Raw genomic sequence first — 15,793 nt, 5'->3', positions numbered from 1 at the left:
CTGTTTGTTTTTATAATTTCCTCTTAAACCGAGTTTCCACGGTCAGAACTCTGATAACAGCGAGTCGTAGCTGTTGGAGGACACGAGATTAGCTTTAGTCTGGAGTGAAAGATTAAGAGCTGTGAACTGAGGCGCCTCTGCTGAGCTGCTGAGATTGACTGTGAAGGGAGAGGAGGTCAGGAAGTGTTAAGAAAGGTCCTTAGAAAAAAAAAAAAAAACCTAAGCTAGTGAGAGGCCAGCCAAAATGAAAAGCGCTGTTCCGTATTAAAGAGAAACGTGGCATTTTATATCGAATGAATAAAGGACTTGATTGGCTTCAAGTGGAAACCTGGCTAGCGAGCTGCACAGATGGAACCTTCTACAAGGAGAGGTAATAAAGTCAGGCTCACACCCGGGCAACTTCTGCAAAGACAAAACAGACTACTGAAGGGTTTTCTTAGAGGGTTTGCATGTGCAGGGCAGTGGTGAGTGGGGTGATGTAATTTACACCGACATTCAAAGGACCATTCACAGGAAACTTTTCGGAAACTCGGTAACAGGAGCTCAAGCCTAATTTGTTTTACCACCTGAATAAGACAGAAGACATCCTCAGAGGTAAATCCCTGGTTCATGGCCTGGACAGTTGTGACTGTGGTCACTGTGGACATCAGCGTGAGGAAGAAGTGTCTTCGCTGTGCTTATTAACAATACAGAAAGTGGGAGGAGTCGATACTAACAAACTGAGCTTACTTACGAAGCGGAAGGAACTAACAGAAAGCTAAACCGGAAATACACACAGACAAGACTTCAGGAAGCAGCCTGGATGGAGCTGAGTTTAGAGACACACAGACCAATTGATGGATTTTCAGAAGGTTTTAAATGAAGTATAGGCACTGATGTTTGCACAAACACCGTTCAGAACAATCCCCACTAGCGGCTTACTCAACAGGTCTCTTGGTTCCACTGTCATGGTTAGAAAGGTGAAGAAAACTGAAATTAGACAATCTATTGTTCTACTTCAGAAACTGATGAGGACTGCTCTTTCACTGAACACTCTGAATTTACGTCATGACTATCTTGCTGACTCCTGTGAACACTCGTGCCCCAGAAAGTCAACGTAAAGGATGGCTGCTGTATCTAGGGTGGTAAAGAGGATGATGATGAGTCAAATATGCAGTGTTTTTAAGAAGTCCAGTGACGGGACTGCACACTATGGCACATGGCTCAGAGGGATCTTGCAGTCACGGGTGATAACAAGATAAAACAGAAGTTATTTTTTAGATTTTTTTTTTCTCATTGAATAATTACTTTTTCGTGTTTCTGTGGTAGGGCATCTGTAGACAGTGGATGGGCAAGGCCTTACCTAAGGAAACCTCGCAATCTAGTTGACATGATGCAGCCATGATCTTCCCCACCTCGGGAGGCAGAGAAAACTCCAAGGCTCCCAGACAAGCAACATCAAGCAATAAGAGAGCTGCTGGGTACCAGGGAGGGGCTGGAGGGCACGCCTCCTCCCTCAGTGATGATCAGAAATAGGAGACGCTGAAACTCATTTTGCATAATAAGAGTTTCAGACAGTCCAAAGGGCTAACCCACAGAGTTACAACCGCTGTGGCTGCCTCTGCCACTCCTCCAACCTTTAACTGAGGGCTGCGAGGAGTATGTGGGTGCCTGGCATGGAAAAGGCAGTGATTCCGTCCGATCTCCTATGATGACCCAGGCGACACGCTGTCAGCCAGGACTCTCCAGGGCTGGAAGGAGGATGCACTTAGGAACACGGCCCACGTGGGCCTGTGGAAGGTGTGTATTTTCCTTCATGTAGATCAAGATGAAATTCAGACAAGGAGAAGCTCCAAAGCCAGAATACTTACCATTTTGTCAACCACGATAAACATGAGCTATCCGCGTGTGTCTAACAGCCGGGCTGCCATTTTCTCTAGCATTTTGCTTTGAATGGGGATGCTAACCAAAGAATTCTGCAAAATATCTGCTCTACTCTTAAATGTTTGGATGTTAAAGGTTTTCTGAGGTCCCTCAGTTCAACGGGAGAACATAGTACCTAATGTCTTTGAAGTTCCAAAATAAAGGAACAGTGAAAGTCCAAGGACTCAAAGGGAACTTCTTAGGCTCCCTTCTCATACATACCAGAAAGACAATACACATTCAGGACATTTCCAATGGCAATGAAGGTACCATACCTGTGATGATGGTAAGGATGGTGGTGGAGGTGGTGGTGGTGGTGGTGGTGGTGGTTGTTGTGGGAGGAGGGATAGTTGTGGGGGGATCTGGATAAAAAAAAAAAGGAAAATCAAACCCACAATGCTGAACACAACAATGAGCAGTAATGACGAAACAGAGGCATGAAGACACTGAGATGTTTGTTTGATGACTTCCCCCTTTAAAACCAAAAGTTTTCTCCCCCCCTACTCAACAAAGGTTTATGTCTTGTAGTTCTACCCCAAAGCTTTATTTGGAAGAGCTAAGAAAAGAAGAAAGGAGGTCTGTATTAACGAAGTGAATTAGGGATGGGGAGATGTAGAGATGCAAGGAAAAACCAATACATGGGACACGCCTCCACCCCCATGCGATTTCAAAGGTGAGGTCAGACCAACTCGGCACCCGAGAGGGTATGATGGTTGTCACTCTGTTTTATATGTTTACCGGTGGGAGAGAGGAGATGGCGCTGCTCTATCTAAAGGGCTCCTATCGGCCAAGGAAGAAAGTGCTCTTGCCTCTTGCTCTCTGACTGTTAACTTCATTATTCTCCATCAATACATCCCAGCAGGAAGTAAAACTACTTCTATACTTGTAATAAATACAAAGAAGAGAGAATGTCACTGCTAAATATCAAGTTCCAGGCGTGTGAGATTTTACTGAGATTTTCGTTTTTAAAAGTCAATAAATTGTACAACTCATAAATATTAATGAGTTAGTTGCCTTTGCTCAAGCCTGACCTAGGTGGATGACAGTGATAATACTGAAGGAACGTTTTCCATCTTGTAAACCAGAGAACTAAATAGAAACCAGGCTTGACCCTCAAAGCCAGGAATCCGATAGGGAACCCTCTGTCAGGTGTGTAGGATACCCTGTATATTCTTCTCTCATCTCAAAAATTACTGGGGGGAAAAAGGGAAGGCAAATATGAAAGAGGAAAAAAAATCCTAAGCCCAAATGATCAAACCGAATGTGTTAAATTGTCAGCAAGACTTTGAACTAAGCAATCATTCTGCTACAATGCAGCATACGATGATTTGAAGGCTTTTGATTTTAAATTTTGTCTAAAGCACATCAACTTTTTCTCCCTGACACATCTGGTGTCCTTTTATCTCCAAGTGAGCTCTCAGATTGTCTAATTAATACATCCAAACTTTAATTATACACTGTACCTTTACTGGGTTTGGCACAGCTTCCGGGAAGTTTACGACATTATTCACTGGAGCTTGGTGGATAAGGTCTGCTTAAAAGATTCCTACCGCTGATCAGTAATCTGAGTTTTGAATTTTCCCCACAAACTTCTCTTATACATATACAATTGTATGCATTTGATAGGGAAAAATCAACAGCAAACTGGTCTCTTTTAGGGGAGACTCTTGATTTAAGCTGGGGATGTAAGCAGTTTAAACTACTATTTAAAGCAGCCTCACCCATGAGTCCAAAACGGAATCCATTAAAAAAAAAAACTTATTCTCCTCCAAGAAGTAGATGTGATTAAATTAGTAAGTTCAAACTATCTTTTTTGATGAAGAATGGGCAGTATGCTCCCGTCTTGCTCCTTGGATGCCATTTTATGGAGGCCACAGGTGGGGAAGCAGGCTTGCTGCAGGTGGGGACACAGGTGAGCGAGGGCACTGGCCCCTGAAGACATCCCGCTCCCTCCACTCCCCAGCTCAGCGGTCCCCAGGAATGAGGCTGCTGCTCAGCACATGGGCCACTAGCGTGGTTTTTCTCTTCTGGTTCACTTACAATCCTTATCACTGAAAAGGAATGTCTGGACCTGGGAGACTTCCCCTGATACACTATAATGCCATTTCTGTACCAATTTCTAAGTATTGGTCCAAACTGTGTGATGTCCATGATACCATCAAAGTGCACCTGAAGGTGATTTGAAATTATGATGATGAATAAGGGGGAGACTAACCAGGGCAGAGACTTCAGGAAAAAGGTCACTAGTCCCTTTCATTTTGTGAAAATCACAGACTTTCAATTATTTTCATCACGACCAGCTTATCTTGTCCTTCACATGTGGCTCAAGTGAACTAAATGAGTTAGATTTTGTTACCAGGTAGAACCTCAATGCTTAGATCATTTCTAGCAATAAGAGGCATGTGAGGTCGCCAGTTAAGAAAATAAGAGTCAGAGCTCATAAGCTGTGTTTGACACAGAGGCTAAAAGAACAAAACCAACGGGGGCTCAGGCACTAACCAGAGATTCCCCAAGTATAGAAATTACTTCCAGAGAAATTAAACATTTTAAAGGCATGTTAACTCTTAGTTCGTAAAGAACTTTGAAAGCTGCTGCTGAAGTCTAATGAATTGGCTTTGAAAAGAAAACCTACTCAGCACCTTCTCAAATTGCGAGAATATTTTATCAATAGACTAGCAAAACCTCAGGTTAGTAGTCTAGCCTGCCATCGCAAGCATTACTGCTAACACAGATCAAGGGAGCGAGGCTGTATATCGTGGATCCAGCAAGCCCCTACCAGGCACAGCGTACCATCTTGGGTTGGGGAGATATGTGTATGCACATGTTTCTTGGCTTTCAAATAATGCACAGTGGCCCCATGAGTTAATTCCAAAAGAACAGTCTTGTATTGGAGGGAACTGTTCTATGGAGAAGCAGTGAAAAGAAAAGGAACTACAAGAGAAAACACACCTTTCTCTGTAGATTCTGGAGTCAAAGTATCTTGGCTCTGGAACATATTTAGTAACCTTGGGAACTTGGGACCTTTCTAAGCTTCCTTCTGTCATCTGTAAAATGGGCTGATGATAATGCTTGCCTCATGGAGATGAGAGGAGATCATGCATGGAATGAAGTGAGCGAGCTCTCAGTAGATGCTAGCCAGAAGCTAGGATCCAAAATTATTCAAATATATCTGTCCATCAAATCCACAAAATGTTTCTCATCTTGAGATGTCGGACCAGGAGTTACAACAAATCAAAATTGTTTTTCCAGGTAACTTAGCTTTCTGAATCAAGGAAGCATATAATAGACTGGCAGAAATTTGTCACTGCTTTTTATAATCTGCCGTTTGTAAAAAGCGCTGAATGGAAGCCTGTAAACTTGGATAATAGCAATGTAGGGGCCTCACATGGAACTCAAACCCTGATGTTAAGAGAGCAGGAGGGACGTAGGAGCAAAAGGGCTGAGAACGGGGCACACAGCACCTCCTCGCACCTACACAGATGGCCATTCCCTCACTCTGATCTCCTTAACAACTGGGGAGAATGATTGCTATTATGTGTAGACCACAGATGACAAGGGAAGTGTGCAAAGAACACACCTCAGATGTCTACACACAAAGTGATTAGACGTGAGTCTTTAATTTTGCATTATGCTAAGGAAAAGTAAAACCCAGGTATAGGCTAAGGATTATATTTTCATATCCATGTAGATATGGTATAAAGCATGCTTCCATTTCATCAGTAAAATTGCTATTCCTATTTTTTTCACAGGGAAAGTGGCCAGGTTCTAAGATGTTATGGTATAAGTACCCCATGTATACGTTTATGTGTGTGTATATATGTGCAGAGTCACATACAATTGTACTTGGATCATTTACACTGCTAACATGAGGAAAGAAATGCACACACGTTCATAGATTTACAAGATACTGAAACTGTCATGCCTCCAGTTACTCATTCTGTGTCATGTCAGCTCATGACTATTTTTCCTGGCGTGAAACTAACTAAGAGATTCAATTGGACAGAAGAGACTCAATTTATCATCATAAGGCTACAGAGGCAGTGCACCCCTCCACTAAATAGAGAATATTTACCAGACACAAAATAGACAGTATGCTATAAATGGGAAATCAGTTTAAAATGGCTGGCCCAAATAGATGCACAATACATATCTGTTGATAAGAGAGTGCAATTCATGATAATGTGCTTTAATAATCTGTAAAAAGATACCAGGAAAACAGACAAATTAAAAAAAAAGCCCTTTTGTCTAAAGCAGCAGCTAGAGGTGTTTAACGTAGCTACCAAGGATGTTATATTTTTTCCAAGTATTTACTGGCTTGCAACATCTGGAATGTAATAGCTTCACGCTGAAAATAGGATAGTTCTGCTCATCAAAGCAGGAGAAAGGCTGGCCCAGGTATCATCGGAAATACCACTGGGGATAGACTTTCTGAGCTGAAAAGCCATTAATTGGTAAGGCGGAATTTCGCAGTCATTATTTCTCACATAATCTCCATAGCCGGGGCCTGAGGACAGAGCTGTCCTACTCAGCGTGACCTCCGGGATCTCGTGGGGAATCCCCACGACTAGAGGGGGAGAAGGAAAGGCGCTGTCCTCCGGGTGGAGGTGCTGAACGCCACCTCAGGCCAGGCTCGTTTCATCGCTGGAGGAAACAAACTGGTATTTTTGGTTTTCAACTTGACCAAAAGCTCTGGGCATGAATCACCAGCAGCAGCTACATCGTGAATGAGCTGAATGGAAGAGGGCTTCACCTTCTCACGTACCGTATACATACAGCATATAATCCGAATGAGCTTTCCCCACTATGTTGGAAGCCTCACAGCGGTAGGTACCATTATCTGTTTTGTTTAGGTTATTGATGAACAGGTTAGGCCCCGACAGGACGGCGTGTTGAGGCATTTCATCATCGACTCTCACCCAAGTTACCATCAACGGCCTGCAGAGGAGAGGGAGAGAGATCGGCAGCATTATTATTTCCCACCAAGACGTCTGCGTCAAACTTCTCACCCACTCAGTAAATGAATCACATGCAGGGTGACACAATTAAAGAGGACCGACTGGAGATATTTTAAGTTCACAGAATTACAACTGTGAAGGCGCCACAAATCTGTTTGGAATATCATTAAAAAAAAAACATTATCAGGTGTTGAAAAACTTTCAACAGACCACAAGCAGGAATCTCATTATTTCCAATTCATTTTCAACAAGTCAGCAAATAAACCAATGTACCCTATTTTTATGCCCTGCTGTGTCGCTTCACACCAATTCAGACAGGACAGAGCTCACCTATTGTTAATCATCTCATTAATTAGGGGGAAAAAATCAAATCCTTGGCTAGTGATTCAAGCATTAATCTCATGGTTACTAACACACCAAGATCCTTGCTTAGAAAGCCACTTGTGATATTTAAGTGGATTTCAAGTTTTGCAAAAAAGGAATGGACTTTACATCTGAATAGTGTTTTCTCTGGCCTCTGCTGTTTGAAAAATCACCTCTTTTCATTCTGGAAAGATGCAATCACTTCCTCTCCCCTTATCCCTTACCCATAACCCCACCTCTTCCAGCTCAAGATGCCACCGTATCCTCTGATGCCCCAACCCACTTAATCTATATGTTCCTTGGCAAAATACCTTCCTTCCCTGTCTCTCCAAGGTCCGTAGGCCATTCCCCCTTTCCCCTGTGTGTGCACCTGCCAGCCCTCAGTTCGAGGGACCAGCTCTCAGGGTAATGGCTGTGGAGTGACTGCACCTCCACGTGGACTTCTAGGGTCCTACGGTACTTGCTTATCAGAAAGGAGTTTGTTTTAGCGATTTAAAGGCCATGTTTGTATCCATCATGAAAAAGTGAATTTCATAAGATGCTCCAGTGCCCAAACTGCATGCCACACACAGGATCTTTTCAAACTCACTGAATTTCTAATTTTAGCTCTTCAGGGAGGCTCCTTCAATCCACTATGGAATCGAGGCCACCTAGGACTAGGCCTGAACATTTCCTTTCGAAAGGAAGGGCCACAGAGATGCCAGCGTAAAAGTAGCTTCCCTTAGGAACCGTGTTGTGACCCAAGACTCCTACTTCAATAAAGAACGGATACTCAACAGAGCCCTGTCAAGTAGCATTCCAGTTTTCAAATGGGACGTGAAGTCACAATTTTTCTTTAATTACACATGGGTTTGTCACAACCCAGTAAATTATTTAAAAATTAGTCCTGCAAACGTCCGCCTTGCAGGCAATGGCTAACAGGACCACCGGCAGTCAGACCTCTGGTCCTGCCGCTTGACAGCTGAAACCATCAGTGGGGGTAAGTGCTGAGAATATTCACCACATTTAATGGCATGTTAAATTACCAGTTTTATTGTATGCAATTTCTTGAGAAAATAAATAGGTGATATGCTAGAAGGCCGAGTACCATGTGTTGCTCATACGACCAGGGACCCGGTCCTATTTGAGAGGAACAAACAAATACTCTCTCTGGCATAAATGTCCTGAAGGAAACATGTAATTTACTGGCCCCACGGCACATTCAATTGAACACAGTACCTTCTTCAGAGGGAAAAAAAAAAGCACAGAAACAAAATATAGGTTAGCAAGCCACAGTCTGTAAATGTGGTTTATGTGGCTGAATGTGCTGTTGCATGTGGCAAGGGGATGGCGAGAGGTTTTTTTTTGCCACCGTATTGTTTTGAAGGGAAGAGGCTAACAGGGGTGGAATTCAAACAGGTTACACAAAGAAAGAGCTGAGTCTTTTGCAGAGTTCAAAAGAGAAGACGGCTCTGCTAAAGCTGGAAGCGCTCAAAATCAAGTCACTTGGAAACACCCGAGGAAAAACAAAGCAGAACCGAGACCACCTCCTCTTTCCCAAAGGTGATCTTTACAGCTCTGAATGGTTAGTATAGAGAGAAGCAAATTCTTGCCCCTGGAGAAGTGCGCACAAGGTAGGGAGGGCTGATGTGGGAAGAGAGCCCACGGCAGCCAGGCTCCCTGCGGCTCTGTGTTCCCCGTCACCGAGCATCGCTTAGCTGTAATAGGGAGAATTCTTTCCAAAGACTTTGGGGAAGCTTTGTTAATATGCTCCGGGGTCCTTGTATGAAAACTGTGATAAGGATGCTGGTTAGCAAAACTCTGAGAGGGGAAAAAAAAAAATCACAGCACAGGGACAGCAGAGGGAGCTCAATGCTGTTTTTTGTTGGGGCCACTAGGAGTCTGAGTGCTCCCAATGCCCACACGGACCTGTGGTTCCATGTGATGCGTCCACGGATTGTTTTTTTCCCTCAGAAACAGGTAAAAACACTTTTCACTCATATTAGAAAGATGAAAGGATTCCCTCTTCCTCCCCAGACTAAACTGAATAATAGCTAACGTGGTACCACCACGTGGCTTGGGCACTGTCTTATGGAGATAACATATGTGGTTTCCCTAATTCGCTCTCATTCATTTAGCAGGAGCAAGTGAATTAGCTTTTTCATACTTGTCAATAAAATAAACAGTGTTTCAATAAAATAAGATTCAGTTCTTTTCTCTTATGCAGTAGTATGTATATATTCCTTGAGAAAAATTCCCGAACCATTCCTTACTAATGAAAATATTTCTAGGAGTCAATTTTCCTTGAGAGAAGAGGAAAAATGAAAGTCAGGGCAAATTCATTGGCCTACAGCTGGCCCTAAACACAGTGGCTTAATTTAAGCCTGAAAACCATCTTTCCAGCAGCTTAGACATTAACACAGAAGGTAGCAGATATATCATTAGACTGTGGGCCCGCTAAAAATTTATTAGGATTATTTTGTGTGTGTGAGAGAAAACAGTGCTGACAATCATGTTGATGATAATAAAATAGAATTAGCTGAGATTTCAATCTGAGCTGGCATTTCATTTTTCTCCTGATCCTCACCCTTGAGGACCAGAGATTATTCGTTCCCCTTTTCATGGGATATTCTTTTATTTTCTGAAAACGCTTCCATCCTTGACAGCAGGAGACAGGTGACAAGCCAATGAGTTGTGAATGCACATCTCTGTGTTGTGACATTTACTGCTCACGACCCTCTGCCAACCTTGGCCTTCGGAACTTACTGGGGCTTCCCGATGGCTTCACATGTTAACTCAAGCGCGTCCCCTTCCCGGGTTAGGCCTTGTAGAGGATAAGTCATCTGAATATGCACTTGAGGCTTATCTGTGTGACAACAACACAAAGTATAATGTTTAGCAAATGATATCATCAGGCAGAACCAGACGCGCGCGCTGTCACAAACCCCACACCGGCAGCACTCACTCTCCCCCCATCCTCCTGCCTTCAGTAACATCCTTCTAATTAGTCAGTAATCCTGGCATTTGCTCAAATTAAATTGACTAATAACTCTAAGGAGCGAACCACGAATAGATAAGAGATTCATAAGCCAACTGTGCCACATCAAACATTTCCTGTGAAATACATTTTGTTACATTGAAGTTTATCTCCAGACTCACTCAAGCTAAAGGAAACTCATTTGCCTTCATGCTGAGGTGAAGCCACAGATATTTGTGGTGCTCAGAATTGATACATTTTAGCACAGATCCTATACTACTATGTGACAATATGTTGTGACACTGCATATTAATAAGTTTGCCTCTTCTGTGCTCTTGTGTTCCAGTGGGAGAGGCAAAACTCCTGAATTCCACTCAAATGGCTCCAAGAATAAAGAACTGGGAGGTTCTGGATGCCTTTAATGAAACTCCATGATGTCAAAATGTAAACATAGAAGAAGGAAGGAAACTGACAGTTACTGAGAGTCGACTATCGACTATCGTCGCAATCATCACTGGTGGTGGAAGGAGCCTAGTTATAAGGATGAGAACATTGGGACCCAGAGAATGATGTAGGTCGTCCAAGGTCACAGAGATAACATAGAGAGACAGCCCCATGAAATGTATGTCGGGAGGGATTTCTGATTCAAAACCACATTTCCCAATGGCAATTCATAATTAAAACCAAGAATACCAAGTATGGCTTCCTAATGCAGCAAAGTACTTAGGTATTCCTAAGTGATGTATTCCTCAGTGTAAGTGAATATCTTAGCGATGGAGATCTTATTTCCACTCTCTATTTAAAAATTGTGTTTGTGAGTTTGTGGGGGTGTGGGAATGAAAGAGGAAGGCTAGGAGGTACAGGGGTTGGGGGGGCTGGAATTAACTAAGATGCACACACAAATACATTTATAAATAAAACCTCAATGGAATTGGGAGATTTTTTTTTCTCCTCTGCTGAACTAACAAGCTATCAGTCCCTAAATCAGTTTTCTCAGTTAATTCTGCGGCTCTGTAAATGTATATTTTTTGGAAAGGTACCCAAGAGGTAATAAAGTTGAAAGGGCAGGACGTCAGTTGGCTGAAAGGTCAAAGTAATTTCCATAACTTTACTTTCTCGGACAATCCCACCCCCTAAACAATAGCCCCTTGGCCTTTCACAAGCAGTGGTTAGTTCATTAAATATATTCACCCTATGAAAAAAGTGAGCAAAGAGAGATACGGATTCACCCCACGGAATAACGGAGCAAAAAGAAATTTGGCAGGGCTCAGCGATCTCAACCTGTACACTGCCAAATAAGTTGCACAAGGTCCTCTCTAGGGACAGCTGCTTTCTGGATGTATTTTTATAGTCGTGTTCCTAGCACTGGAGCTTCCTCTTATGTCTCTGAAAACCACGTGGCATTCAAAACCTTTTAAGAGAGGCTTCTTGCACATCAGTGTGCACTGCACACTGAATTGGTGATGCTTTCTACGGAGTTAAGTCACTTGCCAGAGAACATAAGTTAACAGGCCCGACAGCTCCAGCTGACCCCTGCAAGTATTCTTGGACTTGTGGACAAAGGAAATGTCTAAGAGCAAGATGGCATGGGGGTCTCCAGATACTGATAACTGGGTTGGGAAGGAGGTCGTTAAAAAGAGGCAGAGATGCTCGTAAAGGGTAGACAGGATGATCTTGCATGAGAGCTGGCTGCTGGCCTAGAGCTGCAGACGCTCTCGTTGGCTGAATACAACCACTGGGTGACATTCACGGGTCTGTTTTTTTTTTTTTTTTTGGTGGTATAACACACATGCACACAGAGCTGGTTGGTAAAGTTTAAAAGATAACCCAAAAGGTACAAAATAAATAAATACGTAAATAAAAGGTAAAGGTTATGCCACTGAAGATGCAGACAACAAAACACTGGCTCCCTTAGAGTTCCTACCCAGAAAAAGCAGCACTTAGGAGTTCCTGGTGAGTGGAACCTCTGTCGCTCTTACCCAGGGAACCGTTCTGGGCGAGGCTAGATTTAAAGCCCCAGATTTGGGCTGAAATGTAACATTTGCTTATAGGTTAATCTCTGATCCACGGAAGGTCTGCATTTTCCATGCACTGCTGACTTCGACCCATTAACTAAGGGGAAGCAGAATGCTTGCTGGTCTATGTAGAAGGCTTTTTGGTCCTTTTTTTTCTTTGTGTAATTTACAAGCAAACAGAGAGAGTGTATTTTTCAGCATAGCTCACTAAGGGTTTTTTCATGCTCAACTTCCATTAATAATAAAGACAGTGCTGAAAATCTATCCGCCCTGCCTTTTCAGTACCACTGAGTTTGTTTTAGTTAAATGCTTTTCACGTTCCTAATGGCTATTTACCAGTTGTCAATTACTCACATAAATTGGGAAGAATAAGCGAAGGGTTTGCTGTACCTGGAATTTACGTTAAAAAAAAAATCATATCCTGAGCCATAGGAAATACACCCTCAATTTTGATAACTGATTTTCCCAATTTACTCTTTCGGTTTCTGGAGAAACATCTACCATCTACTTATGGGTACAGCTGCCACAGTTACCTTAATAGCTGGCTGGAAAGGTAAACATTAATTTTGCTTGTATTATGCAGAAAAATGCCCTCCTCTGGTGACATGTGCAGTATTTGTAGGCATCTTATTAGACTGTAGGCAGCTGAGCTATCTTCACGCCCAGCCTAGGCGCCAAACAGAGGGTCTATGTGCCAAGATCCATCTCTGGGTAAAGGAAACTTAAAAACCAAATTCGATTCTCCCTCCTTCGCCCTGAAAAAGGAACTTGAGTATTCTCAACAGGTGAAACAGAAGCCCTGGGACCCCACTGGCACCTCTAGAATCCAGGGATTCAATTTCCCCAGGAAGATCCTGAATATAAGGCACATATGTCAAAATATTGAACAACCCATGTGGCTGACTGAATAGCCCAGAGCCTACCACTTTTATTTTAATTATGTTCATAAATCAAATGTTATAACCCACCGAATCTTTTCTGAAACAGAACCAGACTCCAAGATTTATTTTTAAGTAATGAGGTAAGGCCCAGGATGTTTTCTGGGTGATCGTTTTATGCCTTGGTTGGTGTTGGAAGGCACAAGGCCAGATGACACCTTCTACCCAAGTGCAGTCACTGCCCAGAAATGTATCACTCAGAGTGGCTTCATGTCATTATAAAATGGAACTGCTATATAAAAATAAGAAGAATAGTTCGTTCTGGGCACTCATGGAACATTAGTTATAGAGATGGCATCACCAACAGCCAATCAATTAGGTTGAGGGATCTGAGGTTTTCATAATACACTGTAATTAAAAAAAAAAAACCTGTGAAAGATTTTTAACAAGACTGCTAGAGCAGACAAAATTTGTCCATTTGTCAAAGTCACACAGAGGGTTAAATACCAGGAGGCTTTAGGTCACACTACAGCGGCAACCAATTAAAAAAATAATATTAGAAAGACATTCTGATTTGATGAGACTCTCTTTAAATGGACTTTGCTCGCTCTATAAAGGGAAAAATATATATAAAAGGAAACTCTTAAAGAGGTTAGAATGGCTTGCTGGCAGATTTCAATTGAGTTCATGCCAGCCTGACCTTGCACTACATTCTATGATCTTTTCAGAAGATGAAATTCAAGACGCTGGAAACTGTAATGTCACTTTCCTATGTAAATGAAAAGTCACAGTCTTCCTCACACTAACACATCAGGTCTTTAATAAAATTTCTTATTGAAAAAGGACTTTGTGGTTTCCTTTTGCCTGGGGTGTCACCCTTCCCAGGTACCAGAGAGGAGGAGAACTGAAGCAAGAGGGAAGGCGCCCTGATACTCCGGCAGGGGGAGACCTGTCATTCCAGGTGCTCCTGACACTTTCCCTCCCTGGGAATTTCTCCATCAGGGGATGTGGGCATCAAATGTTCTTTGAGGTGCTGACAGCATGCCGGCCCAAGGACCTGAGGGCAAATCTGCTCCTGCAGGTGCCCGTGGGACACAGGCTCTTCAGTGGCCCTTACTTCGATGTCACCCAATATTCTGAAACACCAGTTAGAGTGAGACTGGATGCCTGTGGACCAAGTGCTAATTGTTTCAGGCCTACTGGGGAGAAGGCAGGGCAGTGGGGCTCCAGATGTATCAGAACGGCCGGGAGATGATTTGGGTCAGTGCCTGTGCATTCGGCTGCGGAAGCACTGACTGAAAGTCTTTGTCCATCAGTGGAGGATTACTGCAGTTTGGAGGAGCACGACAATGCAGAGATAACCCTGAGATCTGGTGAGTAGGAGGGGCTCTTGAAGCTGAAAGCAAGAATCAACCCCTATAACATGGCCACCTAAATGGCGGGGAGAGAGGACCGCTTTGCTCTGAAGGACGGTGATGTCTCGTCCCACGAGGTGGTTGGGGCGGGTTAGAGAACAGAGTCACAGCGAGCTCTCAGAGGAGTTAACGAGAACGTCTTGCAAAAGGTTTGCTTTCTATTGTCATCATTCATTCATGAACAATTTTCACTGCCACTTATTTTGTTTGTTCGCAAGGTGCAGGACCTCCTGCTGGAGCATCTGTTGTATAAATCGGAGCACTTAAGCCGCACTTGGAGAGGAGGGCTGAGCCATTGTGAGCGGGATGAGCCAAATCTGGGGGGGCCGGCTGTGGGACCGGAGAGCCTGCGCCACTTTCCACAGTCAAATGCAATTTCCTCTTGCTGCAACTTGTAAGTAGTTTCGTGGATATTGAAATGACTGTTTATCCAACAGAATCAAATTTTATTCTGTGATGTTGTGGCAGAAAGTTGTTTCCAGTGCCTTTTAAGTGGGGTGCACACTCACTATCACACAGCACTCTTCCATATCGTTGAAAAATCCTCAAAATTTGAAAGTGGATGCTGGGTGAGAAAGCCTTCATGGCAGGATTTCCTGCAGAAGAGCGTTAGCTCTATAAGAAGAAAATTTCTTGTTTTTTTTTTGTATCCCTGGCGCCCAGAACAGTGCCAGTGCTTGGCACGCAGTGGGCATTCCATACAGATTTACCAAGTGAATGAATGGATGAGACAGTGGGGAAAATACTGGGGCATGGACTTCTGGCTCTGCTACAAGAAAAACAAAAATGAAAACAAAACAACAAGCAGACCAGAATCCATCTTAGCCAAGTTATAAGATAAACCAGGCACGTTAAAATTTTCAAGTGTCTATTTGAGCATACATCCATTCGAACAGGGCAACCCAAACTGCAAATGCTCCAACTAGAGCTGGGGGAAAGGCTTTTATAGAGAAGACGCGGACGTAAAGCAAAGGAATTATTTGATTGGTTAGCGTTTGGGCTGTTGCCTTATCTGGGAAGCCTGGTTAGCTGCTTGTGATTGGCTGTGTTTAAGCTTCACTTCCTGGGAGTCCAGTGACCCTAGATTAGGTTTCAGTTTGTTTATGTAAGTTACCAAGGTATCAGAGTCACCTAATCAGACTGGTTCTACAGCCTCCCTGTTTAATCACTTTAAAAGCCCCCATCGTGAGACATAATTCCCTTTTTCTTTTAGAAGGTCAGTCCGGCTCCCCACGTTTGAGGTTCAGCCCAGGTGTTGTGATATACATGCTTCCATTTCATTCCACATTTACTTAGCATTTTTGGGTGT

At 43.2% G+C, this 15,793-nt stretch overlaps 1 protein-coding gene across 5 annotated transcripts in view; it reads right to left on the bottom strand.

Annotated features, from left to right (window-relative positions):
• The window catches only part of CADM1 (cell adhesion molecule 1), a 320,245-nt gene that overhangs the window by 37,790 nt on the left and 266,662 nt on the right, over positions 1-15,793 (bottom strand). For 3 of the 5 annotated variants that reach the window (XM_072953758.1, XM_072953757.1, XM_072953756.1), the window contains exons 6-7: positions 9,966-10,065; positions 6,665-6,837 (exon numbers count right to left, since the gene is read on the bottom strand). In XM_072953758.1, coding sequence (XP_072809859.1) covers positions 6,665-6,837; positions 9,966-10,065 — 273 coding nt within the window. Of the gene's footprint in view, positions 1-2,177; positions 2,265-6,664; positions 6,838-9,965; positions 10,066-15,793 lie in introns of all 5 variants that reach the window. The other 2 variants (XM_072953754.1, XM_072953755.1) reach the window with 1 other exon arrangement.

The sequence above is a fragment of the Vicugna pacos genome, chromosome 33, assembly GCF_048564905.1.
Source record: "Vicugna pacos chromosome 33, VicPac4, whole genome shotgun sequence".
Classification (NCBI taxonomy): Eukaryota; Metazoa; Chordata; class Mammalia; order Artiodactyla; family Camelidae; genus Vicugna; species Vicugna pacos.
Note: the sequence above shows the minus strand (reverse complement) of the source record. Positions and strands in the feature narration are given on the sequence as shown.